Source organism: Cheilinus undulatus, linkage group 11, assembly GCF_018320785.1.
Source record: "Cheilinus undulatus linkage group 11, ASM1832078v1, whole genome shotgun sequence".
Taxonomy (NCBI): Eukaryota; Metazoa; Chordata; class Actinopteri; order Labriformes; family Labridae; genus Cheilinus; species Cheilinus undulatus.
The window spans coordinates 47,704,982-47,731,321 of record NC_054875.1 but is presented as its reverse complement, the minus strand read 5'-3'; the positions used below and the strand labels follow the sequence as shown (position 1 = coordinate 47,731,321).

The 26,340-nt window shown below is 40.5% G+C and overlaps 1 protein-coding gene across 1 annotated transcript in view; it reads right to left on the bottom strand.

The window, feature by feature from the left end:
• LOC121517379 (peptidase inhibitor 16-like) overlaps nt 1–26,129 on the bottom strand; it is a 42,209-nt gene extending 16,080 nt beyond the window's left edge. The window contains exons 1-2 of the mRNA XM_041799081.1: nt 25,603–26,129; nt 474–624 (exon numbers count right to left, since the gene is read on the bottom strand). Of these exons, the coding sequence (XP_041655015.1) occupies nt 474–624; nt 25,603–25,902 (451 nt within the window). The 5' untranslated portion in view covers nt 25,903–26,129. The remainder of the gene's footprint in view (nt 1–473; nt 625–25,602) is intronic.
• Between the last annotated feature and the right edge of the window lie 211 nt (nt 26,130–26,340).

Below are 26,340 nucleotides of genomic sequence, written 5' to 3'. Positions count from 1 at the left end.
AATATTGGTGGAAAAATTGTCTATAAATGCTTTAAAAATCTGTCTTTATATGCTGTAACTGAATCTTTCTCTCTGTTCATCTTCATTCCTTAAACTTTAGAGATTGCTTGTAGGACGATGGTTTAAGGTCTGAACTACAGCTCTATATCGGCATTGGTATTTGTACTATCAGTTTGTAAAATTTAGCATATTAGACATCTACAAAAGTCCAATGTTCTCACTGTATTTGATTAGACAGCAGAAGAGAGGAAGATAATATGGGCCAGGCAATGTGGGAAGACATGTACCATACAGCACAAGGATCTGGGGCTGAGTCTTTCACCCCTCTATGGAGGACTCTAGCTTCAGGGAGTCTTCTCTACTAGCTGGGCTAAACCAGCGTCCTGCCCAGCACTGATCAATTCTGTCAAATAAATGCAGAGTAGTAGAACAACTGTATTTGTTCAACACAGGAGTCTGTGGTCTGAACTTACCCAAGAACCATTCCTCCAGAGCCTCATGGAGGTCCAGAACTTTAGTGCTGGCGTACAGATTCTCACCAGTCTCCTCCAGTTCAGGGTTGTGGTTCCAGATACATTTAGCAGCGTAACCCTCGGCGATCAACTTCAGACTGGGGTCCCACTTCTGCAGAGAAGCCAAGACAGAGAGGTTCTAAGATTAGGGATCTAAGATCAGGTAGAACTGGTGGTTCTCTGTGTGGTATAGAACTGGATGTGAATGAAAACTCATTCCATGAACCATCAAAAAAAAAAAACCAAATAAATAGATAAATAACCTCAATTCCAAAAAGTTAGCGCTGTTTAAAATGTAAATAGCAAGACAATTATTGTCAAATCTCATAAACCCATTTTTGATTTACAGCAGAACATAAACGACATATCAGATGTTGAGACATTTTACTTTTTCATGAAACATATGAACTCATTTTGAATTTGAAGGCAGCAACACATCCCAAAAAATAGGGATCGGGTAGTAAAAAGCTGGAAAAGTAAGAGATACCAAAAAAAAAAAAAAAAAAAAAAAACAGCTGGAAGAGCATTTTGCAGCTTAATAGGTTATTTGGCAACAGGTCAGTTACATGACTGGGTATAAAAGGAGCATTTTGAATATCCCTCTGTCTGCAGTCCATAATATCAGAAGATTCAGAGAATCTGGAGAAATCTCTGTGAGCAAGAGACAAGACTGAAGGGGCCCTCAGGGGCCACTGCATTAAAAACTAGCATGGTTCAATCACTGCATGGGCTCAGGGAGACTTCCAGAAATCATTGTCTGTCGACACAGTTGGCCGTGCCATCCACAAGTGACAGTTAAAGCTGGATCATGGAGAGAAGAAGCCATATGTGAACAGGATCCAGAACCACCGCCTGGACCAAAGCTCATTTAACATGGACTGAGGAAACATGGAAAACTGTTCTGTGGTCAGAGGAAACCACAGACGCCGTTTCCTGTGGACTAAAGAGGAGAGGGAGCATCCAGCTTGTTCTCCCAGCTCAGCTCTAAAGCCTGCATCTCTGATGGTATGGGGTTGCATTAGTGCCTATGGCGTGGGCAGCTCTAACATCTGGAAAGGAACTATCAATGCTGAAAAGTAGAGAGAGCTTTTAGAGCTGTGATACTCAACCTGTGGCTCTGGAGCCACTTTGTGATGATTTGTGACCCTTTTGTGTCTTAATTTTAAATACTATTCCCCCAGAAAACCTTAAAAAGGGAACTTTTTAGCCATTTTCACCTATTTTGTCACTTTTCACCAATATGAGCTACATTTTGCCATTACATACCCCATTTTACCCTTTTTTTGGCCATTTTGCAGCTTCTTTTTGCCACTTTTCCCCATTTTTTCCACTTTTATCCCACTTTTGCCCTTTTTACCATTTTATTGCCACTTTTTGCCCTTATAAGCTACCTTTTGCTATTAAATACCCCTTTTTTCCTATTTTTGCCCATCTTTGCAAATTCTTTTTGACACTTTTTCCCAATTTTTGCCACTCTTATCCAATTTTTGCCCTTTTTAAACCATTTTTTTTGCCACTTCTTGAGTAAATAGGCCACCTTTTGGCATTAAATACCACTTGTTTCCATTTTGTCCCAAATTTTTGCCTCTTCTTTTTGCCACTTTTCCCCATTTTTGTTCTTTTTCCCCATTTTTTTTCCATGTTTTGCTCATTTAAGCTCCCTTTTGCAATTACATACCCCTTGTTTCCATTTTTTGCCCATTTTAGTCACTTTTCTCTCATTTTTATTCCACCTGTAAGACATTTTTTTGTCACTTCTCACTCATGTTTGCTACTTTCTGACTGTTTTCCCACTTTTTCTCCCCATTTTCTTTTTCACACATTTTTGTTGCTTTTGGACCATTTTAGCCATCTTTAACTTATTTTTATTGCTACTTCAAGCCATTTTTGCCACTTTTCACCACTTAGATTGTGGCTCTTGTAAAGGTATTTTTTAAATAGTTGGCTCTTTGACACTGATGTAGAGCAACATATGCTCCCATCCAGACAACGCATGAAGAACCCAGCAAAGAAGACCCATGACTGATGAGCAGCTAGAATTCTACATTAGACAGGAATGGGACAACATTCCTCCCCAAAACTGCAGCATCTGGTCTCCTCACTTCCCAGTTGTGATGATTGGTTGGGTACGTCAATATTGTCGGTCATGTCTGTTGTCAAGTTATGCCATGAGTTTTTTGCCTTTGTGAGATTCTCATGCACAGAAAAGTTGATGGTCCCTGACCTCACCATAAAGGAGGAATTCTGGATCAATAATTTATTAATACATAAAAATGTGGATTTATCAAACAGAATTAACTCTCTATTTTCAAAGCTGTCCCTAATCTTTATTTCTAACAGACCATGTGGTCCAAAAGTCCTCGTGGTTGGATCTTGAGTTAATTTTTTTAAACTGTATATTTAAAATATCGTTAACCCCCAAACCAAAACTCTGAGTACAAACGTGTAATAAGAGAGCACAGAATCCAAACATTCAGTTTATAATTGGATGCAGCTTTCCCAATGAAAGTCTTCCCGTGGGTCGAGCTGATCAGCAGGAATGAGGAACATAAATCATAAACAGCCTCGGAGAAATACTTCATTTATACGAGACTTAAACATAAACACAGATAGTAAACAAAGAGAGTCATTCATTTAACACACAGAATATTCATTTAGTACATCACACTCAAACATGAAGGGACTGAAGGAGGACTTTACTGTGACTGTTGATGTTTGAGTCTGGCTCTGGCTTCTTTTTCCTGCTTTTAATGACTTATTATCCTCTGATTAAGATTTATTTGGTATTAAAGCTTGTAAATATCTCTCAGTAATTTTAATAACTCATTATTAATAGTATATATCATCTTTTATGTGTTTTTGTTATAAACAACCACAGATATTTCCTGCAGACTCAACAGTTTTTCTCTGACTGCTGGAGATGGATGCTCCATTTTTCATCTTTAAACATGACTGGAATCCGTCCTACGTTTAATATCTTGTAAAGGAAATGTGGAGGATGAAGCTGAATGCGTTTATTTTCTAAACGATGCTCTCATGCCAACACGGCAGAAACAGGATATTATCGCTTTTATCCATAAAAACATTTTCTTTCTGCTTCCTCCTCCTCTGATATCTGACCTCAGGGTATCGTGGGTTTCTGAGTGTTTTATTTCCTGAATATGAGGTCAGCCCACGCCTGACCCCGCACACCGACCCTGTCTGTCTGACATTTTTATTTCCTTCATGCTGACTTTTAATTGAACCTGAAGACAATTTCCTCCATAGGAAGTAATGCTCACGGTTAGGCTGAGTCAGCTGTGAGGAGGGAGTTATTGTTATGGTTTACTATGTAAATATGCAGCCAAAATCTAGAGATTTATATGACACAGGTACATAGGTGGATTTACCGTCAGGTAAAGGAAGGCAGCCACCTGGAGCCTCATTGTAGTCATCAAGGCACATGTCTAAAGTGGCTGTGAGGGATTAAGATTTTATTATGAATGTAAATGAGGGGCCAAGAATGAATAGAAACATCAAAACAGACTTGATGGACCCCTGGATCCAACATCAAGGTCCAAGCCCCTCAAAAAGCCTTCATATGAAGCTAATGATGGTACGGCAGACCCCTATAGATACTGAAACAATGAATCGGTGTTCTGTTATAAGGAGAAAAGCTGTTAAAAGTGGCCTTCCTGTTGAAACTAAGGATGTTCCTAAGCGTCTATTTCCTTATTCAGCTAAATGCTCATTCACATTTCATTTAACCGAATAGTCTAAAGAGGAGAAAATACCTAGAAAAGGGTCATATTGTCAGCGGGTGTGACGTTAGCTTGATATGCTCGCTACAGCAAGGCTAACATTGCAAGCTAGCGCCGCCAGCCTTCAGTCTTCTCTGTAGATTGATATCGTGGTGGGATGTGTGGCCTCTTTTCACTTCAGGTGGAAGTTATACGTGAGTTCAACCCTCCACAGCTTACATTCCACTTTATTTCCATTTACTACACTAAAAAACTGTCATACCGTGCTGTTTCTACCGCACGCTGCCGCTGAGCTGCTCATGTTTACATCCGTGAAGTGCCAGACAGGAAGCTCAGCGGCCATTAATTGAAGCTCCAGCGACCTCTAGTGGTGGGAGATTCAGTATAAAAGAGCGTTAAAGACCGGGATTTCAAGCCCGTGTTTATAAAAATGATGGATATTCTTTTAACAAACTGGTAAATCCTGCGGCGGCTAATTTAATAAACAAATTTAACTGTTTTAGTGATTTACGGAACGCATCCCTAGTTGAAACACTTCAAGCTTTTCAACGTTATGTTCTGCTTCCTTTAGCATCAGAGCCTCACCGAGGTAGAACTCTAAAAATCAGACATGTTGACGATGTGAGGTCAGGCTGCCTCCAGTGAATACCAACAACAGCCAGTGAGAGTGAGCAGACTGGGAAGACTAACCCTAACCCTAGCAAGCTGGCATGACGCCTCGTTTCCACATACGTGTGGTTATAGTTAGTCAACAGGAAGTCTTTTAATTCCTACGGAGATTATGATGTCCGACATGCCTGCGAAACCCCTCCCCTCTGTAATTTTTTCATCTGGAAAGTGCTGCGAGTACGTTGGAAAAATTAGCGGTAGATTTCAGAGGGACCGTACTACAGGCTACTAGAAGTCATATTTATCAGCTCGACATGATTATGGTGTTACCTACTTTGGTGTGAAATATATCAGGATTTATGAGCTGATATGAGGTGCGAGGAGATGGTTTTGGTAGTGCTGATATATTTGAACATTTCAGTGAACAGTTGGAAGGGATGGTTAGATTGAAAATAGCTTATTTAACATGAACATTTGAATGGCTAAACAAGTTAGCTTAGCTTAGCCCGTTCGGCCGTTCATATGTCCATATATTAAATATACAGGGATGCACAATATTGTATTTTTGCTGATATCTGATATGCCAATATTGCAGATACTGATATCGATACGGTATTCAAATACACTTTTCAGATGAAAAATTTCAGTCCTTTTGGACACACTTTAAGGTTTGAGGATGACCAAGGAAACAAACTTAAGTCCTTAAAAAAGCTGAAGTTTAAAGAATGAAGATAGATAAAGAGAAATACCCAACAGACATAGGTCAGTTTCAGCGTGAAACTCCAGTAATTTATTAGTATATATTAGCAAATTTTACAGTTGATATATGCTGAAATACACAGGCAAAATATTGGGTGTAAATAAAAAATTAAAATGTGAATAATAATAATATTTAAATTTTGATATCTGTGGATAATGACACCAGACTGATAATGTTGTGCATCCCTGGAAATATACGCTGCTTTCCTGGTTGGCCAACTTCTTCAGTTATTTGCTGATATGTAATAGTAGTCCTGTTTTGACTCTGTAATTCCAGTAAAAAATAATTCCAAGATGCTCAGTCACAAAGAATGGCAATATTGTCCTGTCCCTAATGGCTGCTTTATCAGCTTTTTTTTATCCTTCTGTAGAAAAGTGCACTTTCATGTGTTGGACACTAGGAGGCGTCATCCATATTTATTAGGGATACACGGACATCAGTCGTGACATTACCCAGGAAGGCCACTTTTAACAGCTTTTCACCTTCATTATGTGAAACTCATCAATGAGTTTTGATGAGCAGTTCTTTGAAGGGGTGGACGATATTGGAAAAAATGGCCTTGCAATCATTTTTCTTTGTGTTGTATGTACTGGGATTTTCTTTGATTGAAAAGGGAAATTATACCAGATAAATGCCTATTTAATTACATTTTTTTTTCAGTTCAATAATTCCATTTAACTTTAAATACTTAAGTTATTTTCAGAATCCAAAAATCACTGTGATGGGGAGAAAAAGAGCAGGTAGACCGAGAGACTTAAGGACTTTTCCAAATGAACTCAAAGGTACTGTGTACCTTAAATGTCTAACCATTTCTAAAGATGTTGAAAGTTGGGTTAATCTGACAGGACCAGGCCCACGAGTGCAACTTATGATCAAACAAACTTGTGGATGTCTCACAATGTTAGAATGACACTGAGCAGTGGCTGTTATCCAAAGCAGCGCACATCTGAGATATAGCAGGAGTTTATGGGGTTAAGGACCTTGGCAGAGGGTCCACACTGGATACTGATCATGCCCAGGCTGAGATCTGAACTCCCAATATCCTGTACCAAAGCCAGCAATGTAAACCACTGAGCGATCTTCTGCCCAACATGTTTGGGAAATTATAAACAATCGGCATGTCCGTGCCGCTAACGGACGGTATTTGAATGCTCAACAGGATGAGCGGTCGCTCATAGCGGGCATCTGCTCACCGAGGCCTGATGGAGTATCTGCTTGGAGCTTCATGCCCAGCAGCTCCAGCAGCATCACCTGTAGCCTAAACGTACATGAAGCAGACACTCAGACTCTGAATGTACATTGTTCATCTTCTGATAGAATTTCACACTGACTTACATGCAAATTAGTGAAGGAAATGAGAAACATGGTTTATGGCCTCTAATCAACAACATAGAAGGTGTGTGAGGAGAGCAGCACATCTGGTGTCTGACTGACCTGGAAATTATGAAAAATTCTTTATAATTTTTAGGTTTTAGAAACTGAACTTTTGTAGCAGCAGGAATCCCACATGTTTTGTGGAGTACTTTAAGAATATCTGTTGTCCTGATGTCTTTAAAGGAGCTTAAAGCTTTTAGAAACACGTCATTGATCAGATAAATCAGTGATGAAATGATCAGAGACTTTTTTTTATCAAGACAAAGAAACAAAACTCAGCTGCTGCCAGACCAGGCAGCCTCCTGATTGGTTAATAATGAGCGTGCCCATGTGTGTCGGTGCGTGCATTGGTGTGCATGTTGACCATGTCCATGACCCTCGAGTCAAAACACGGAGCAGATGTTAGAGAGCCTGGAGAGAGAGAGGAATGTGGAGGAGACCCCTGACTATTGTTTTGTGTTGTGTGTCATTGCTGGACAAATAAACACACGGACACACAGAAATGTGGTGTGGATGATTTGTTGGAGATTCTTTGCGGCTATAAGAGATACAGAGTCACATTCAGAACAGAAACTATGAAACTCTCTTTTTCTTCTACATCAACAAATCCTGGAAAAGACTCGACCCAACATCTTGTTTATCATCCTCTCAATACTTTCTGACCTCCCAAGTCCTCAAAGTCATTAGACTCAGGATTATGATCAGCTGTGGCCATTTTTTATTTTTCATCTGAAGCTTCAAACTTGACAGACGGAAACAGATCTGACTCTGCTTTCTTTTTTTTTTTTTTTAAAGATTTATTTTTGGGCCTTTTCGTGCCTTTATTAGATAGAAGAGGACAGTGGATGGACTCGGAAACAGGGAAGAGAGCGGGGAGGAAATGGTGCCAGAGGCTGGACTTGAACCTGGGCCGCCCGCGGCCCATGACTCTGCTTTCTGATCTAAAATGCTGCATGGCTTTGGATTGCCCTGGAGCCTCCCTCAACTCTTATCAAAGACTGCGCCATACCCTAACAACACAACCAAACTAAAGGATTATACCCCCAAATTCCACATACTCTGCCTGCTCTGCGCTCCAGCATGCAGCACTTTGCTCTAAGCCATTGCCCACTGGAAGTGTTTCTGGAGTCCAGCGCTGCTCTAAGCAACTGGTGACCCAAGACCACGGAGAACTACAAGTTCCTGTGGCAAAAGTGTGTAAAACAACAGACTACCTTCCTTGTGTTGATTCTGGGTTCAAACGTTTGAGCTAAACTGAAGCTGAAGTAAGGCGTAGATGTGGGGAGTAAGCTGCCTAAACTCACCATCTGGCAGGAAGGATTGACACAACCCAAGCCGTGCTCTGGATGTCTTTGCATGTTAACAAAGGGCATGGGAAATTAATCTGCTGAAAAATATTAAGTCCACACGTTAAGGGTGGAGTCAGGGTGAGTAGGTGTGGCTTATAGTTCTATCCAGGCAGGTAGGAGGGGTGTCATGAGCCGCTGGTTGTATTGTGGATGTCCCAAGGGTCCAAAAACTGCCAGCGGTGTCTGGGTGTATTATCCAGGGATGAAAAGGCCCAGACTAAAGAGACTCCATCAAGCTTGACCTTAGCTTTCTTAGCACTCCAAATTATGCACAATACCAATTATGTACATGAATATGGTGTGCCTTGAGAATCTGGCCTGATTCTAGGTGTGCCTTGGGCAATTTAAGTGTGAAAACCACTGCTTTATTGATTGGCCCAGTTCGGCTGTGGCTTTCACCAAAAATAGACCTGGACACATATCTCAAGCGGAGCAGAGGGCTGCTTTTGGGACACGCTGGAGAAGACCAGAGTGGATTAGCAAAGAACAACATGAAAGAAAGTGATTTACTTTACATTGTGCTTCACAGGCCTATCACTGCAGAGTGACAAGGCCTGTCTCCACCCACCGCTGTAATATGATAATAATTAATATTAAGGGATTATTATCATTCTATTATCAATAATCTGTATTTACTAATCATTACTCGAGGTGTAACAATTCAGTGATGTATTTCAATATGTCGATTGGTCGATTAATGATCCAATCAGATTGATGGAAAGTCAAAACATTGATCGAAATCGATGCTTCACGCTACACTTTATTTTGAAACTCCTCCTCACGCCTGTTGACAGTTTCCGCCCCAGGCAGTGTCCTCAACAAGCTAGCTGCTAGCCAACTAAGTAGCAGCAGTGGCTTAAAGTTTTGTGGCCGAGGTAAAGAGGATTTCCTCTCCTCTCTATGCTGTGTGGATATATTTCAGACAGACACTGCTGCAGGATGGATCTCTCCCCTTAGTCTGACAGCTATGTCTATGTCTTATCTGAATATAACCGCCTATGAGATCGTTCACGGATAAAAACACTCATTATGGCTGAGGAAGCGAGCGCTGTCTGCAGCAGACCGCAGATACACAGAGAGGGAAAAATCCACTGCTGCATGTCTCCTTTGATACACTGATTTTACATCGCCGTCTCATGTTAGATTTATAATGAAATTATAAGCTGTCCAAATTTAAAGTGGTTCAAGCAGGACAGCTGTTCTCTGTGTACCCCCACCCCCTCACTCCTGTTATAAAGCTGCACATCACAGGAATGTCTTTTATAATAAAACTTTGCTCCAGTCTAAACTCTCCATTTATTAAAGTCAATAGCTGGGTTTCCATTACACTTGGAAATGTGCAAAATCGAAATAGCGCAATAAAAAACTGGTAATGGTAACACCTGAATTTTGAAAAAACCCTAAAATATCGCTAAAAAGTTTTAACGCTTTCATGAGGAGGTTTTTCAGGTGTTTCGACATAGAAATATATCACAAAAGTGCAATGGAAACACTTTTTCTGTCACGTGATCAGTCACTCCGAGACAACATGGCACGGTACGTGTAGACAGAAGAAGAGACGAGGCTTTTCTTAACATCATACTTCTATCCTTATGCGTGGCTTTTGCCGTACATACGGACTTTACCTCTATCATCCGTCGCCTACGTCTTTTGTTCAAATTATCAAGGCAACCGCCGTAGATGTAACCAAAACCGTACCAACACACAACAGGTTTTGAGCGTCAAGCTTCCCTGCAGTGGATTCATGCGAGATGAGATTTTATGAGAATTGCAAGGCCTACGCCCAAAACTCCCTTCAATGGAAACACATTCAAAGTGCAATTGTACTTCATTGAAATTTAATATCGATTTTATTTTGTGAAAAACTGTAATGGAAACCCAGCTAATGTAGCAATAAATAAAAAAGAATAAAAATGCGTCACTATAACATCATATATATATATATATATATATATCAAAAATGAACTATCTGCCACATTAATAGGCTCTTGTGTAAAGAATGAAGGACTGATATAGAGCAGAGATATCTGTTGAAGTCCACATGTGTGTAAATAAGTTTAAGAAAAAAAATCTAAAATGGGAACACAGGCCAAACATTTTGATCATTATTATAAAGGGTTGCAGAAAAAGTCCATATTGGTGCTTTAGAGTGACCTGGGGATGTGAGGAAATAAAAACATTTGGCACTGAAAATGTTTGCTGTTTTAAATCAACATGTTTTAACACAAATGTTCATAGTTGTGTTCCTAATTTAAGGGTAATCAGGTCTTTGTTGTTTTTGTTAGAGGTATTTATTTTATTAAATACAGAGACCCGTCTATAATTGATTGATTTGATTGCAGAAATGCTTTTTTCTGTAACTGTGAAATTTTTGCATTAAATCGCCTGATATCGTTGGCCCCATATTGAATTGAATCTAAATCGTGTCGTGGCAGATTTGTGATACTGGTAAATATCATATCGTTGTCCAAAATATCGAACTCCCCAACACCCCCAATCATTACAGCCCTGTTATTATTTAATGGCCCTCAGGGACCAAATGATGATGGCCCAGAGATTTTGTCTGTTTTTTTTTAATTGCATTTTTCCTAAAAGCTGGGGCACCAATACAATAGACCAGTGATTTTCAATCTTTTTTTTTGCACAAGGCACACCAAAGATCAAGCCAAAATTTCATAGCACACCAAAACCATATCTGTACAAAATAGCCTCTTCCATGTTACAGTAAATGAAGTTTATAGCATTAGTTCAGGAAGGTCACGGAGTCAAGCACCGCCTTATAACTGAAATCAGCTGATCTCACACAAGCCCTCATCAGCTGTCAGCAAGCTGATTCATTCTGAGCACACTGCTGGCAAATCTTGAGGCAAAGATAGGCAGTCTGCTGGGGGTTTGATGACATCATCTTCGAAGGCATGTATGGAATGTTGGTGAAGCTGGGGATGTCGGGGCCTATTCCCTCCATTTCTGCTAAATTGGAGGCCATAGTCGGCAACTTTTGGAAAGTGGGTGTAACTGGCGAGGAGCGAGGCTTGCTCAACATCAAGGAAAGATTGCTGGTGTATGTGTTTTATAAGGGTATTTCCTTTAGCTTTCTGGCTTTGTTACTTGAAAAGAGATGCTTTTTAACATTTGTTTCCCTCGCTATGATTAATTTTAGATAAATGATGAAGGGCCTCACATTGCTCTCTGCCTGGGGCCTTTTAAATTACTAAAACTGACCTTTCCTACAGGCGTTTTAATCTTCCTCTTTCACTAAAAAAGATTTGGCTCGGATCACAGCAGTGATTTAGAGCTGTAAACCTCTCTGGATGTTTCCTCTGGGTTCATTTTTATTGGTTTCAGAGCGCTAATAATGAGCCGAGTACAGTACAGATGATGAAATACCCGAAAACAAATAATCACATGCAGCGCTGCGGTATTAATTCAGAATTACAGGACTTCCTGTGGAGAGGATTTACATTCTTCCTCTGCAGGTTTCTGCTTTAGTTTCAGGCTCTGAGGCCGTCATGGAAACAACTGTTGGTTTGTTTTCACCCCAAACTCTGCAGGAAGCTTTGAAACGCTTTAATATTACCATAGCTTGATCTTTAAAATAGTCATCATCGAACAAAGTTTACCTGGACTTAAGGATGAACTGAGTAGATTTAGGAGGTCAAAGGTCATATGTAAGGTTGTGCACTTGCTTACAACAAATACCTCTCCAGCTTGGTGCACACAGGAGGCATGATTGAAGCCTTCGTTAGCGTAACAGAGATATGTGAGAGACAGTCGGTCAGTCTGAGTCCAGTCATCAGCACGGCAGCCAGGTAATCAGGTGAAATGTGCTCTCTCCTCTCTAAGTCTGATGCCTATAATAACAGCAACATGCATCGAGTGTGCTCACTTTGCAAAGCGTCTTTATTGGCCTGTCTAAGGCTTTAACATGAGCTGTGAGCTCTATTTTTAATTGTAAAACGTGTGAGAACATGTTGGTTTACTCGTCTTTGACCAAATAAAAAAATGAAATGTAAATGAAATAAGTAAAAACATCAGTATCAGCCCAAATTTCCAAAATCAGTGTTTCCCCATTACCTCAGTCAGGTTTTTCTGGACCCTGCTGATCTCCTCCCACTCTTCTTCACACCTTATCTCATCTAGAAGCTTGTCCTTTCACTGTACGCACATTTTTCCTGCCAGAATCAGCAGTAATCTGTCTGCTGTATCTCCTCCCTTCACTCCCCGCTCTGTCTCATCTTACTCCTTTCACCACAACTCCCTCTCTCACACAGCTAGACCAACAGGACTGGACCGGGTTCAGGTTCTTAAAGACTCCTCCAAAATGATACCTGGTCCCTCCTTAGGATGACTGTGACCAGGATGAATGAGACCTACAGACATCATGTCTCCAGGTTCTTCTCTACCTCCATCCCTCTTTTCCCTCTCTCTCTAACTCCTGCTGCTCCTTCCCTTTTTCTCTTGGGTCACAAAAACAACAGAAACATTAATATGGAAATGTCCCAGTGGGGCTTCCATACCGGTCAGAGACAGGCTGGGATGTCTCCTCGTCCTCACCCACATTAACACAATCACAAACACTCTGATACACAAACATTCATTCATTGCCGACCTAATATTCCTCTCTCTTTCTGTAAACATGGTCTTCTCTCTCTCTCTCTCTCTCTCTCGTCTTTTTTCCCCTCGTTCTCTTTCCCAACACTCCTCCTCATCCTCATCTGTTGCTCAACCTCAATGCCGTCTCCCTCCCCGTCTCCTGATGATTTCACAGAAAACTCTCCTCCAACTTTCAGGTCATTACCAGCAGGGAAACACCCGTCTGTTCCTGGAAGCCAGGCTCAGATTTAGTCAGCGACTCTGCTGAGTTTCTTTAGAAACTTCAGGAATGACCCAGAGTCCTGAGCCGCTAACCTCTGCAGGATAACAGAGGTAGGATCTGTGGCTGCACTGGAGGAGGTCTTAAAGTGCTGAAGTGAAGGTTTGGACAAAAAAACAGAGGAAGGATGACCATTGTGTCAAACTGAGAAAGCCACAGCTGCTGTCACGGCCAGTGAAGAAGAACAAGGAGGTTCCAAAGGGCAGTCTCTGGGAGGTCTCGAATGAATGCGAGTCCAAAAAGGCTAAAACAAAACCTTTTTAACAGAAAAGCGTAATGCAGAAAGCAATGTCACAAACACAAGTCAAAGCACAAGTGCAACAAACAACTCAAAAAGCTGGAACATGAATGCAAGAGGCCTAAACAGAATGCAAATTCCTGCAACACAAACACAAGAAGCAGTGGGCTGTTTGCAATCATTTGATGGAAGGAATGGTAATAGGGAAAGTTAGTACTTTAAAGCTCTAAATGTGCTATAATTATCATCAGAAAGAGTAAAATCCCTACACTTTATAAAAAGGCGATTTTTTTTCCCACAGTTTAACTGATTTACCTGGCACAGAGGCGATCAGTATCTCAAATGGATGGATGGTCGGATGATTAATCCCAAGTGATCGAGTAATAATATGCCATTCATGAATTAGCCGGTTCCATAAAACGTCTCTATAATGTGAGACCCTGTAGCTAGCTCCAGTTTGAGTCCCAGCTTCCCTTCCCCCAATCCTTTATCGTTACAGGTTGTTTTCAGATGACGTCAAGCAGCAGCCGAGAACTCCAGATGGGGGGCAAGCATAGAGATACGCGACCAAAAAGGCCACAATTTAAGCCGGTTACGACTATGACAAATGTTCAAAATAAAAATAATAAAAACATTCTTTATTCTTAAGCTAAATATGTGTCCAAAAGTAGTGAAATATTCAGGCAAAAAACAGAAAAAAGATTAGAAAAATCTCATAGAGAAGGCAAGAATTTAAAAAGCCTCTGTCTGAAGCCTGGATGAGTGTGTGGTCTGGTTCCACAAAGCAGTCCAGTTTGGTTCAGCACAGGTTTGTCCTGGTTTAGCTCATTAAACTCAGATCTTTTGTTTGGCTGATGTCAGTCCAGTCTTGCTCGTTGTGATGGTAAATCTGTCTCTTTTAGCTGAGCTCAGTAGAGCTTGTTGCTCTTCATTTGGTACCAGTTTCAGGTTCAGGTTCAGGTTACTTTATTTGTACCTGTAGGTAGATTTGTTTTGCAGTCAGTGAGTTTCCAACATCCATTTCAAAACTCAGATCACAGGACAGAAGCAACGAGAAACAAACAGGAACAATGAAGGTTATTTAAAACCTCCTAAGACATAAAAACCCACCCCCCATCCACACCCTCCCACCCATCCCCTGAAAAGTGAAACATGCCAGAAACAAAGGTAAAACATTAAAGTGCTCAAGGTTCCATCAGTACAGCAGAAATAGGCATAAAAGAGAGTGAGGTACCATCCATTAAGATCAAATTAAACACTCAGCAAGTCAATAGCTCTCAAATAAGCCAGGGTGAAAACCAAGTTGAAGATTTAAATGTAGGAATACATTTATAAGTGCATGAACAAATGAATACATGTGTGCAAAATAAGGCTACAGCTTTGTTCATCTCGGCAATAGCAGCAGGAACAAAGCTGTTTTTATACCACTTTGTTCTGCACCTTGGGACTAAAAACCTCCGTCCAGAGAGGAGAAGCTGAAATTCACTGTGCAAAGGGTCGAATCATCATTTCAGGCAGAGTTAGCTATCCTCTGCAACTGCTTAGAGTACAGGGATGCTGAATAGAGCTGACGCTCACCAATCAGTCGACTTGACTTGATTTCGCTACCTGACTACCTCAAGGAATTTTTATCTTTCAGAGACATGTGACTGAACCAAGACACCAAGGAAAAAGGCAAAGTTTGGCTTATTAAATATGGATTAAATATGGGAGGAAAGGAAACTGGCACTCAAATAGGAGTTAGCTGGTAAGCGACAACCTCCAGTCCTGAAAAACGTGCACAACACGTTTATAAAGCTGTTTTTTTACACTAGAAAGAAACTGGTTTACAGCCTGGTTCAAAAACCAAACGTCTCACTAGCTGGTTTCTTGATGTGCTCTCACGGGTGTGTGAATTTTTTGTACCACAATCATTTCGATTATTTTTTAGGAAAAACCTTGCTGCGCTCTGTGCATCTCCTTTGATTGACAGATAGCTCGACAGGCAGACGCTACCTGTCTGTCAACCAGACTGCTAGCTAGCTAGCTGACAGGAAGTCGAACTCAGTGGGCGGGCTTTGGCCTGCTGTTAGGTTGATCCAAAGTCTGGTTGTGACAGCAATTTCAATTTGAAGGCCACCGCGGATTGGCTTCAAATACAGTTTGAGTCCACCTATTGTAATCAAACGGCTGATGTCACACAGGATTTGTCTAATTCTTTTTACAGACTACGCTAGCTAGTTTTGATCAGACATCTTTAAAGTCACTGATATCGTCTTTAATCCTGTTTAATGACTCCACCACCTGTTTCTAGTGTCTCCATAGTTACAGATGAAAGCTTACATTCAGTGTGCACAATAGAGCATTTACTGTCACCAGCTAATCCAACACCATTTAAACTGTGACACCATCTCTAAGCATCGTACAAAATAAAGAGTGATTTTTTAAAACATAAATGCATAAAATCATGTATTGATCATGATGAAAACATTATCTGAAATTTATGATTTATGTTTATGATTTTATTTATTAGTGTGGATGCTGAATAGGCATCCACACTATTGATATTTGCGTCATTATTATTATTATTATTATTATTCTGCGCCGGCTATCTCCTCCTATAGGACACCGTCTAAACTTTAAAAAATTCAGTTTCTTCGTCATTTGACTGCTATGACTTTTCTCATTTCTAACTTTGATCATTTTTAAAATATTTAACTTTAACAATGTTAAACAGATGGAAAATTTCACAAATCTGCACTTTCTTCAACTCCTCATAACTTTGGCATTCCTTGGGATGTTTTCACTATTCTACTATCATACTCTTCAGCTTCTTTTGCTCTTTTTAGCCATTTATAATACTTTTTTATACTATTTATACTTTTTAAACTATTTTTATTTTTCTAAAACTAACATTTCGGATGGGCTTTTCACTCATTTTTTTTGCCACATATGGACCATTTTATGTCACCTACAACTCATTTTTGTCACTCCTTACCCAATTTTTGCTATTTTCTGACCACTTTTCCTCCCCATTCTCAACCCTTTTCAAGCTGCTTTTGCTTCACCACTTGGATTGTGGCTCTTGCAAAGGTATTTTTCAACATTTTGACTTAGGATTAAGTAACACTGCTGTGAACAATATCTCCACCATCTTTAGCACAATGACACACACCTTCAGCCTTTAGAGTCAAGAGGCTACTCTGTCAATAAGGCAGTGTTCAATTGTTTTTGTCAATTAAATTCTATATTTTGAGCCACGATTTCACATTCTTCATAAATCAGGTATTGAACTCTTCAGCTTTCATGCTATTTTTGGCTAATTTTCCACTATTTTCAGCAATTTTCATGCTATTTTCAGGTATTCCTATGCTTTTTCAGCCATTGAATGCAATTTCCATCTACGTTTAGGCTATTTAAGTTATTTTCATGCTATTTTCAGCTATTTTAAGGCTACTTTCAGCTATTCTTAAGCTATTTTCAGCTATATTTAGACTACTTTCAGCTATTTTTTATCCCTTTTTTAAGCTATTGAATGCCATTTTCAGCTACTTTTATGCCATTTTATGCTATTTTATGCTATTCTTATGCTTTTTTCAGCTATTTTTGTGCTTTTGGCTATTTTCAGCAGTTATTCCAAAATTGAGCCGTCAGCATCCCCACGCAATTTCAGCTGAAATTGCAATTTTGATCTAGTTTTGAATGATCTATCACAGAGCACTGAGTCGGCCTAGACTTTTGGAAGCACTGCACTGGACGGTTTACAAACTAGTCCATAAATGTCAAGCACGTTTGATATCAGTGATTTTTATTTAGACGGCAAGTCCACCTAAGAAGGATGCTTTTGTTTACTCGTCCAATAATCCTGATTCATAGCCCTTAGATACTTTTGAGCCTCGTTTTGGTTCATCGTGGGAGAACCAGACTCTCTCCTGTTTATCTCTGTCTGTAAATGTCTGGGAGCTCTGATGAAGATCAATTCTCTTATCGTCCTCTCCTGGCTCCAAAAACAGCTCATTGAACATGTTTCTGCTGGTCAGGGTCCGAGTGGGAGCCTCAGGTATTCAATCCAGGCGTTTATTACTCTGCTGTGAGCTGGAGGCCGTCAGTGAGCATGTGCAGCTCATTTCATTCATCCTTTCATTATCCAGACGAGTCAGATTCAAGTTAACGTTTCTTAAATGATCGGCTTTGGATTGCAGATCAAATAGCCAAATATAATATCACGAGAGGTAATGAAAACATGCCAGAATGACCACAAACAAACTGATGGGAATCCTCCCAGAGGATGTCCACACAGTCGTCCTGTTAAAAGACAAAAATAAGGCCTGAATGGCTCCTAGAGAGAGAGGTAACATGCAAAACTGTGCGTTAATAAAAGTAATTATTTCTGTTTGACTAGAAATCAGTCAAATACTCTTTCTCAAATTTGAGTGTTGCAGTTTTTGTTTGATTTATAAAGCCTGAAATCTGCAGACCGAGCTGAAAGAAGCAAATAACTGCACAGTGCTAAGTAAATGTAGCTGGTTTGAAAGGTGGAGTGTTATAAACTTTATTGGCATCATCTTTAGGGACAGAGGAGAGAATGCTGGTGAAGCTGGGAATGTTGGGAGCTTTTTCCCTCCATGTTTGCCAATAGTAAGCCAAAGGCTGTTTGCAGTCACGTGATCCTGAATGTCTGTTCGGGGTCAGGAAGTGGGGGACAGACATTAGGAATGAATGGGTACAGAGGAAAGTTAGAGCCTGAATCTCTAACGGACCAGTAGCTGCAATTCTTATCAGAAAATATCTGCATACATTGAGTATAATCCCTACACTTTACAAAAAAGTTATTTTTACCATGTGATTTACCTGGTATGGAGGTGATTGATATCACAAATAACCCAGTCCTGCAGACCTCCTAGCCTCCTTAGCCTCCTAGCTTCCTAGCTCCTAGCATCTAGAGTAGCCTGGTACTGAGCTAATAGGCTAACTGAGCCTCTTTAATGTAGAATAAAACTCCAGGTTGTGCCACAAACATGCTTTTCATTGAAACAGTGATGTACAATCAGCAGAATAAACCTTGTGGTTTGAGCGACCGAGAGATGATGAGCCGTTCATGAACGAGCCAGTGCTTTGAAACAACTCTGTTATCGTGAGCCACTGTAACTAGCTCTCATTTAAGAGCCAGTTTCCTTTCCTCCCTCCTTTGTTGTTATTTATTCCACATTTAAAAGCCAGACTGGTACCAAGTGAAGCGCCGTTTTGGAGTCAAACAACCAGCTCTACTGAGCTGAGCTGAAAGAGACTGATTTCCTGTCACAAGTGAGACTGGACAGACATCAGCTGAGCCAAATGAGCTGAGACTCTTCAAGAGATGGATTTCCCGTCACAATAAAGGAGACTGTACAGATATAACCACAGATGGGAACAGAGGTTAAAGACAAAACTGGACTGAACCAAACTGGACCACTTTGTGGAAACAGACCACACACAAGTGTTGTGTGACTGCTCTTCCAGGCTTTAGACAGAGGCTTTTTTAATTACTGCCTGCTTCTGTTTCTCTGAGTTTTTTAAACAGTTTTTTTTCTTTTTTGCCTGAATATTTCATATTTTCAGCTAGGCCTGAGCGATACAGCCTAAAAATCATATCACGGTATTTTTCTTGCCTTTGACGATAATGGTATTATATCATGGTATTAAAAAATTTAAAAGAGATCATGTTTTTTAATCCAAATTCAAGTGTTATTAAACCCTTCTCCCCTTAAAACAAACCTTTTGATGGTATACTCAATTTATCTCCAAGTATAGGAACGCAGAAAAACATGTTTTATTTTTTGTAAGTCTCTCTAGGTTTACTTCTAACTTTAGTCCAAGTTTCACATTTCATCTCTAACCTGATGAGGTGTGTTAAGCTGCTAATGACTTGAACACGTTTCCTAGTGAAGGCGTTCACAATAAAAGCATTTCAGGAAAATAACAGCCGCGGACTTTAATTTTGAAGAGCTTGACGGAAGTATTATGTTTAGGATTGAGTTAGCTTAGCTTTGGCTGCTGTTCGGAGGATATGGCTAGTTTACAGAAGCTTTTCTGACCTCATTTAACATCACAGCCTGGATCTTTGACTCACTGTGGACTTAGAAAAGAAAGTCATAAGTTAAAATAGACTTTTAAACAGTTTTTTATGCCGTTGTAAAAGAAAGAGCTGCAGCGCTGGGCTCTGCGACCAGCCAAAGCAGCTCTTAGCTTGTGTTACAGCCCCAGGCAGGCTGACAGAGACAGCACATTGACTTAGTTGCGGTACAGTCGTAAAATTTTGAGAGGAAAAAACACGTGTTTTTGCCTGCTAACGCATACTAAGGCAGATACGATGACGTCATTAACAAGTGTTATCACGATTGGTCGGTAGAGTCCAAATCTCTACAGTAGGCCAAATTTATGTCATTTATACTGTCTACCGCATATACCACACACCCCTATTTTCAGCACACAAAAAACAGCCCCAGATGAATGATTGGCATTGTTATAACCAGCTCAAAAACTGCCTTTTGGTAGAGTTTTTCTATGCAGAAATCAATTCTTGCCCCCCATGGGAGTTCTGCACTCCTGTGTCAATTAATCTGCAAAGGAACTATGCAGATGACCTCTGATGCAGCAAAAATTGCGGAACAAATTTCAGAAAAGTGTTTCTTATAGTAAAATCATGAAGACTACGACTCTCCAACCATCCACAGTCCATAAAAAGGATGTTCCTAAGCGTCTATTTCCCCATTTGGCTAAATGCTCATTTAGATTTCGTTTAACCGACTAAGAGGGGAAAATCCTTAGAAAGCAGACACATTCCTCACAGGGACATAGTGTTAGCAGGTGTAACGTTAGCCTGATATACTCTCTACAGCAAGGCTAACATTACAAGCTAGTGCCGCCAGCCTTCGTTCCTCTTTGTAGGCCTTTTCCCTCCAGATAGAAGTTATATGTGAGATCAATCCTCGACGGCCTACATACCACTTTATTTCCATTTACCACTTTCAAAAACGGTCATACCGTGCTGTTCCCACTACACGTTCTTCTACACTAACCCCATGTTAACATCTCTGAAGAGCCAGACAGGTTTTGTGGTGAAACAGTATGTTTTTCTCCAGCTTTAGATGAAAATTGTCTCTAATTTTGGATGAAGCTAACAACCCAGCCGGTCTCATGGTTCTGACCAAATTTTCCCACTTCTATAATTAGCCTTCGGGCTGCTAATTTGTTTAAAACTGGGCTTTGTGATTTAAATGAGAATATTAAGTTAAAGTTTAAAAAAGTCCTTGAAGTGTCACCATCCATCTTAAATCAAAGCTTTTCTCTCCAGTTATAAACTGGTGACTTTGGTCCACAAAACAAAGATTCCAAACAAAGAAAAGTAAATGACTGAAGTGTTTTCATCGGCGACAAGCTCGGCATGAAAACCAGAAAATAACAGCGTGACAGAGGAGCAGACAGACATCTGTGTTTGTGTTCATGACAAACAAAAAGAGGAAACAGAAGAAGAAAACAGTGCATCGATGGAAGATTAGTGTTCTGTATTTTAGACCCTTTTATTAAAGGCTAATTTCTGTAATCTTCTGTTGTTAAGGGCATAAAAAAGCACAATAGAGATGGTGGAGAAGCTCACAGCTGGACACGATTAGCATTCATTCATTTCTTAAAAAACAGGACTGAGGTTCTGACCGTTGGCTGTGAGAGGGGGGTCTTCTGAAAAATTCCCCTGGCTGCAGGCTTGTAAAACCATATTTTCTGACATTCCTCTGGTCTGATTCCTGCAGATAGTTGGACTTAAACCTGCCGAGTTTGGAGTTATTAGATTATCTTCACAATGACAAGAGTCCAGCTTCTCCCACCGCTTCAAATCTGATTATAAAAGTGAACGGCAGCGTCTGTTTCTGCGTATAAAGACGACTCTGTGACGTCTAAGGACGAGCCTCGCTGTCAGCAGCTTCATTCACAACCTCAGGCTGGAATCAGACGTGACTCGTCTCCATGACCTCATGTTTACAGCGCTGACAAATCAATTTGGTCTTTGGATTCAACCGGAGAGTGTATGAGACATGGACGTCGGCCTAGTGATGTCACCCACTAGAGACATTTTGAAGCCAACCGATTGTTGTCTCCACATTAGAAAAGCGAGCTTTTATAACTTAAGATCAGTCTAGCAACAGACAGAGGTGGAGCAACAGCCATGAGTCATCTCAGCCACGCCCTCAGACGCTTGTTAGCAAGCAAACGTTGCATCGACATCCTGCAACATCCCACGCTCACCATCCACACTGCATCCATTAAATATATGTCATCTGAGGATCGTCAGCTGCATTGTTTAATTTTTCTTTAGTGGTTTTAACTGGTTAACAGAGTTGATTTCAGTGGTACACATAAAGTCTGTGATGTATGGAAGCCCTGAGCAGACATGCATCCATTTGTGTAATTTTTAGGGGTGCACCGATCGATCAGCCAAAATCAGTATCAGCGCCGATTTCCTTAATTTTAGGAGATCGGCGATCGGCCGATCCTTGTAAATAAGATCGGTGGATAAGAATGGTTTCATCTGCCTCTACTAAAATATGAAAAATGAAAGACTAAAGGAACTGATATAATTTAGTAGTTTGGACAGCAATGCTTTAATCTTTTCATTTGTATTTGAGAGAACTACCTCATGTGCGGTTAAAACAACAATTTTGTATTGTTACATGGGTATTGTTCAATGTTATTCAATGAAATAAGATTGGAACATTGAAGGTGTATGCTGTCAGTTATAAAAAAAATTGGTATTGGCCAAAATTGGAATGGGCAGGTCAGGCTTTTTAAAGATTGGTGATCGGTGATCGGCCAGAAAATTGCAATCTGTGCACCCCTAGTAATTTTACTTCATTTTGCAATAAATCAAAAATTTTTTTCTTGAGGGCACAATCAGACAGGAAGGAGGATTCACATAACCCAGATCGTGTTCTGGATGTCTTTGCATGTTACCAACGGCGTGGGAAAATAATCTGCTGAAAAACATAAAGTCTGCATGAGTAAACACGGCCTAGGGTACCATCTGAGCAGGTACTAGGGGTGCCAACAGCCCCTGGTAGGGCTGTGGTTGTCCCAAGGGCCTGAAAACCACCAGAGGCCTCCAGGCGTATCGCCGGGGTTGAAAAGACCCGGAGCGATTGGGCTTGACCTTGGCTGCTGAGTGACACGTGTGTCCGGTTGTGGCACATCGGGCCCTGCAATAAATCCTTTGTGCCCTACATGCCTGAACTTATGCACAACATGTTTGTCATTAGCCCTGCCTAAAACTGCACAACGTGTTGGTAAAAACCGCTGATGCAAAATATCGGCAGAAATGTTCTGATAATTCACTTCAAGTGTGCATGCATGTCCTCCATAGGCTTCTGTAATGTCTGTTTCTGACTGGGTGCATCGTGGCTGCATGGCAGCTGTGCGACCGCTTGAGTTTCATTTCAAAGTGCATGATAAGGAGTCAGGGCTTCACATGCCTCCCAGCCAGTGTTGGCACAAAAAATCATAAATATTGATCATGTTTTATCACATATGAATGTCCACAGTGGTGTAATATGTCACAGTTGGGTAAATACACTCTGTATGTGGTGTTTATTAATAATGTGGAGCCTTATTACCTCATGTTTATTTCTTTGTCCAGATTTTTTAATGCAGTGCCTCTTAAAGTTGTGCTACAGACCTCTGTTGGGCCTCAAAGGTACTGCAGGTGGGCAGCGAGACCCATTTACAATTAACTATAAAAATCATTAGCATGAACAGGGTTTTCAAAAAATTAGGAACTTTGAATTACAATCAAATACTTGATAAGATTTTTAGGTCTTTGTAATGTCCTAGAACGATGAAAAAAACAACCTAAACATGTAAGGTGATATCGCGTTTTTTCATCTTTGTTCAGTCTGATGTGGAGATCCAGTGTCATGGTTTAACTGGTGCTGAATTAAGTGGAGCTCACTTGAGGAGAATTTATCAGTGCCTCTGGGACATTTTTAGAGTCAAAAGTAGATCTGTGGGGATGAACATTAGAAAGAAAATGTAGGTGACCATGCAGATGCCTGTTTAAAACCAAATAAATGGTGGTAACTCCTTAATTTTACTTTGTTTCTACACAAATGCTTTTCTAGTAACATTAATGCCTGGAAAACTTTTGCTTTCAATTTCTGTTTATGATGTTAAAAGTTAAAGACTTCTCATGTGAAGGTCGTGAGGGTTTTCAGGGTCCAAAATAGCTTTACTTTGTAGGAGGCTGTTTTATGGTGTTTTTATTCTACTAGCAGACTTGCTGAGAGCTGCTGTAACATCACAGTGTCCTAGTTTGGGATTAGGGCTGAAAAATGTTAGAAAAAATAAGATTATTTTTCCAGTGTTGCATCTGCAATGTAACATTTGATTATTTTATAGGTTCTTGCCTTGTGTATACAATAATTTGGGAAAATAACAACAATCAAATTGCAACACCCCCCATATTTCTGTTGCGATTGAATATGTAATTATTTTTTAAGTACCTCATCTTATGCATTTCTCAACAAACAAGCGATAAATCATTCTGTATTATAACAAACTAAATACAGGTGGATTAAACTAATGCTGAGCAATTTTGGAAAAAAATATGCAATTGCAAATAATTTGACGAATCATTATAACAAGGGAATGACCGTTTTGTGTAATTCTCATTTTTAAAAAGAAAAACGTTCAAAACAAGGAAAATAGGATTTTTTTGCAGCAATGTTTGCATGATGTGTGAGCCCAAAATATGCCTAAAATATACATTAAACTGGTATTTTGACCCGTTCAGGTCAAAGAAATACTGCACCTTCTGTGATTTGAAAATTGCAGTAGGACATATTGTTATTTTATCTACATTTGGATTTATTTTCTAGCCACAATTCTTTATTATAACACAATTTAGAAACAAGGGATGAGCAATTTTAGAAAAATATCAAATTTTGATCATTTTGACCCATTTCAAATTCAATATAAAGTGCTGTCTCAGAGGGAGTGAACATTTTTATGTCATTCTCATTTAGTTAAGGAAAACAACTTAAAAGGAAAGTAGGATTTCTTTGTAAATAATTCTAAAAAAAAGAAAAGGCACTTCAGTGTTTGCTTGATGTGTTGAGCTGAATATCTCTGCTGGAAAAAAAATACTAGTAACAAATTCTGTGTATACTACACAGTTTTTTTTTTTACTCACATTATTGCAGCTTCTGCAATTCAAAAATTGCAGCACGCCATATTGTGATTCAGTCTAAATTTAGATTAACTGCCCAGCCCTATTTGGGATCATTGAAGTGCGTATGTGTGCCTATTGGGGCTTCATGATTTTAAAATAATATGCAATAGTGTGCAGTTGCACATTGCAAACTGCAATCTGCAGTCTACCTGCTTGGTTATCAAGGAAAACTCAGAGAATAATGATGATTGAGAAGTCTGTATTTCTCAACTCAAAACATACAAATTTATATTTGCATAAAAAATGCAAAACCTGAATGTTGTACTGTAAGGTACAGCATTTATAAATAACTCTAATAATAATAACAATAATAATAATTAAAAATGTTTTTTTTAAAATAACGCTACTTCTAAAAAGTGCGAAAGACCTTTCTGCAGGCATTCTAGTTTACTGAAATATTTGCAGCCTTTTGTGTGATTATGTAAGCCATCTTTGCACTGTCATCGTTTTTGCTTTTCAAAGTAAAAGCCCAGTTTATCAGAATACATTTGTTCTGAAATTTTCCTGGCTCAGTTCTACATAAGTCAGGTGAGACTGATGAAGAGAGACGGGGCTCTGACAGGAGGGAGACTTAGCCAACATGCAACAAACATGAATCTTATATGAAAGTTCTAAGGGTGCAGACCGAGGTGGACACGCACTGCAGCCGTCCCGGAGCAAACACGCACCCAGTCTGAAACAGTAACACTAATGATGAGCTTTTATAACATTTCAGTTGAATCTTGATTCTTTGTTTAATTACATTTCATTCCATCTAAGGTCCAAACTGTATCATTCTTGAATAATTACATTTGATTGGTTGAAAATTCTCTAAAGTTTTGTGTCATGTTTTCTCCTTCAGGCGTGGCGCCGTGTCCTGACCAGGTGTGGACTGCTCTAACATCATGCACGTTGAAGCTCCGTGTGTGTCTTACCAGAGGCAGCATGGCCGAGGCGGTGGGCGACACCACTCCTCTGTAGCGGTTGTGAAGCTCCACCAGCAGCTCCTCCTGCTCCTCGCTCAGAAAGCTCCAGGCTCCAGGGACCACCAGGGCCCCCAGCAGGAGCCAAACCCAGAGAAGACCTGCCCTGGGCGGGCTGAGGCAGCACCGCGCGGACCCCCCCTTCCTCAGCCGGGGGCCCCACCTTGAGGCTCCGTCCTGGGTAGTCCTTAGAGCCCAGGCCCCTTGCTGAGAGGAGACCCCCTGGAGCTCCGACAGGCTCCTGTGGTGCATGATGGGAAATGTAGTCCTGGGGGAGAAGTATCCTCAGAGGTCAGTCCAGGGTCCAGAGGGGTGAGCGTAGGGATGAGGTCTGCTGGTGAGGACAAAAGGCCTGCTGTTGTTGATTGTGAGTGTGTTGTGTGGTTGTGTGTGTCTGTGTGTAGTTGAAGAGGCTGTGAAGTGTGTCTGTCCGTCTGTCCGTCCTTAGCTCCGATCTCTCTCAGCTCTGCAGAGCTCACTCCTCCTCGGCCGGCTTTAAGAGGCAGAGATCCTCCTCCTCCTCCCCACGCTGACACACACGCCACAGTTCACATTTCACACACTGCACCGACTGGTACGCACCACAAACACCCCCCACCCCCACCCCCCACTCTTAGCCTCCATATTCTCCATGTCACTCTCTCCTCCTCCTCCTCCCCCTCCTCCTCCTCCTCCTCCTCCTCATCATCT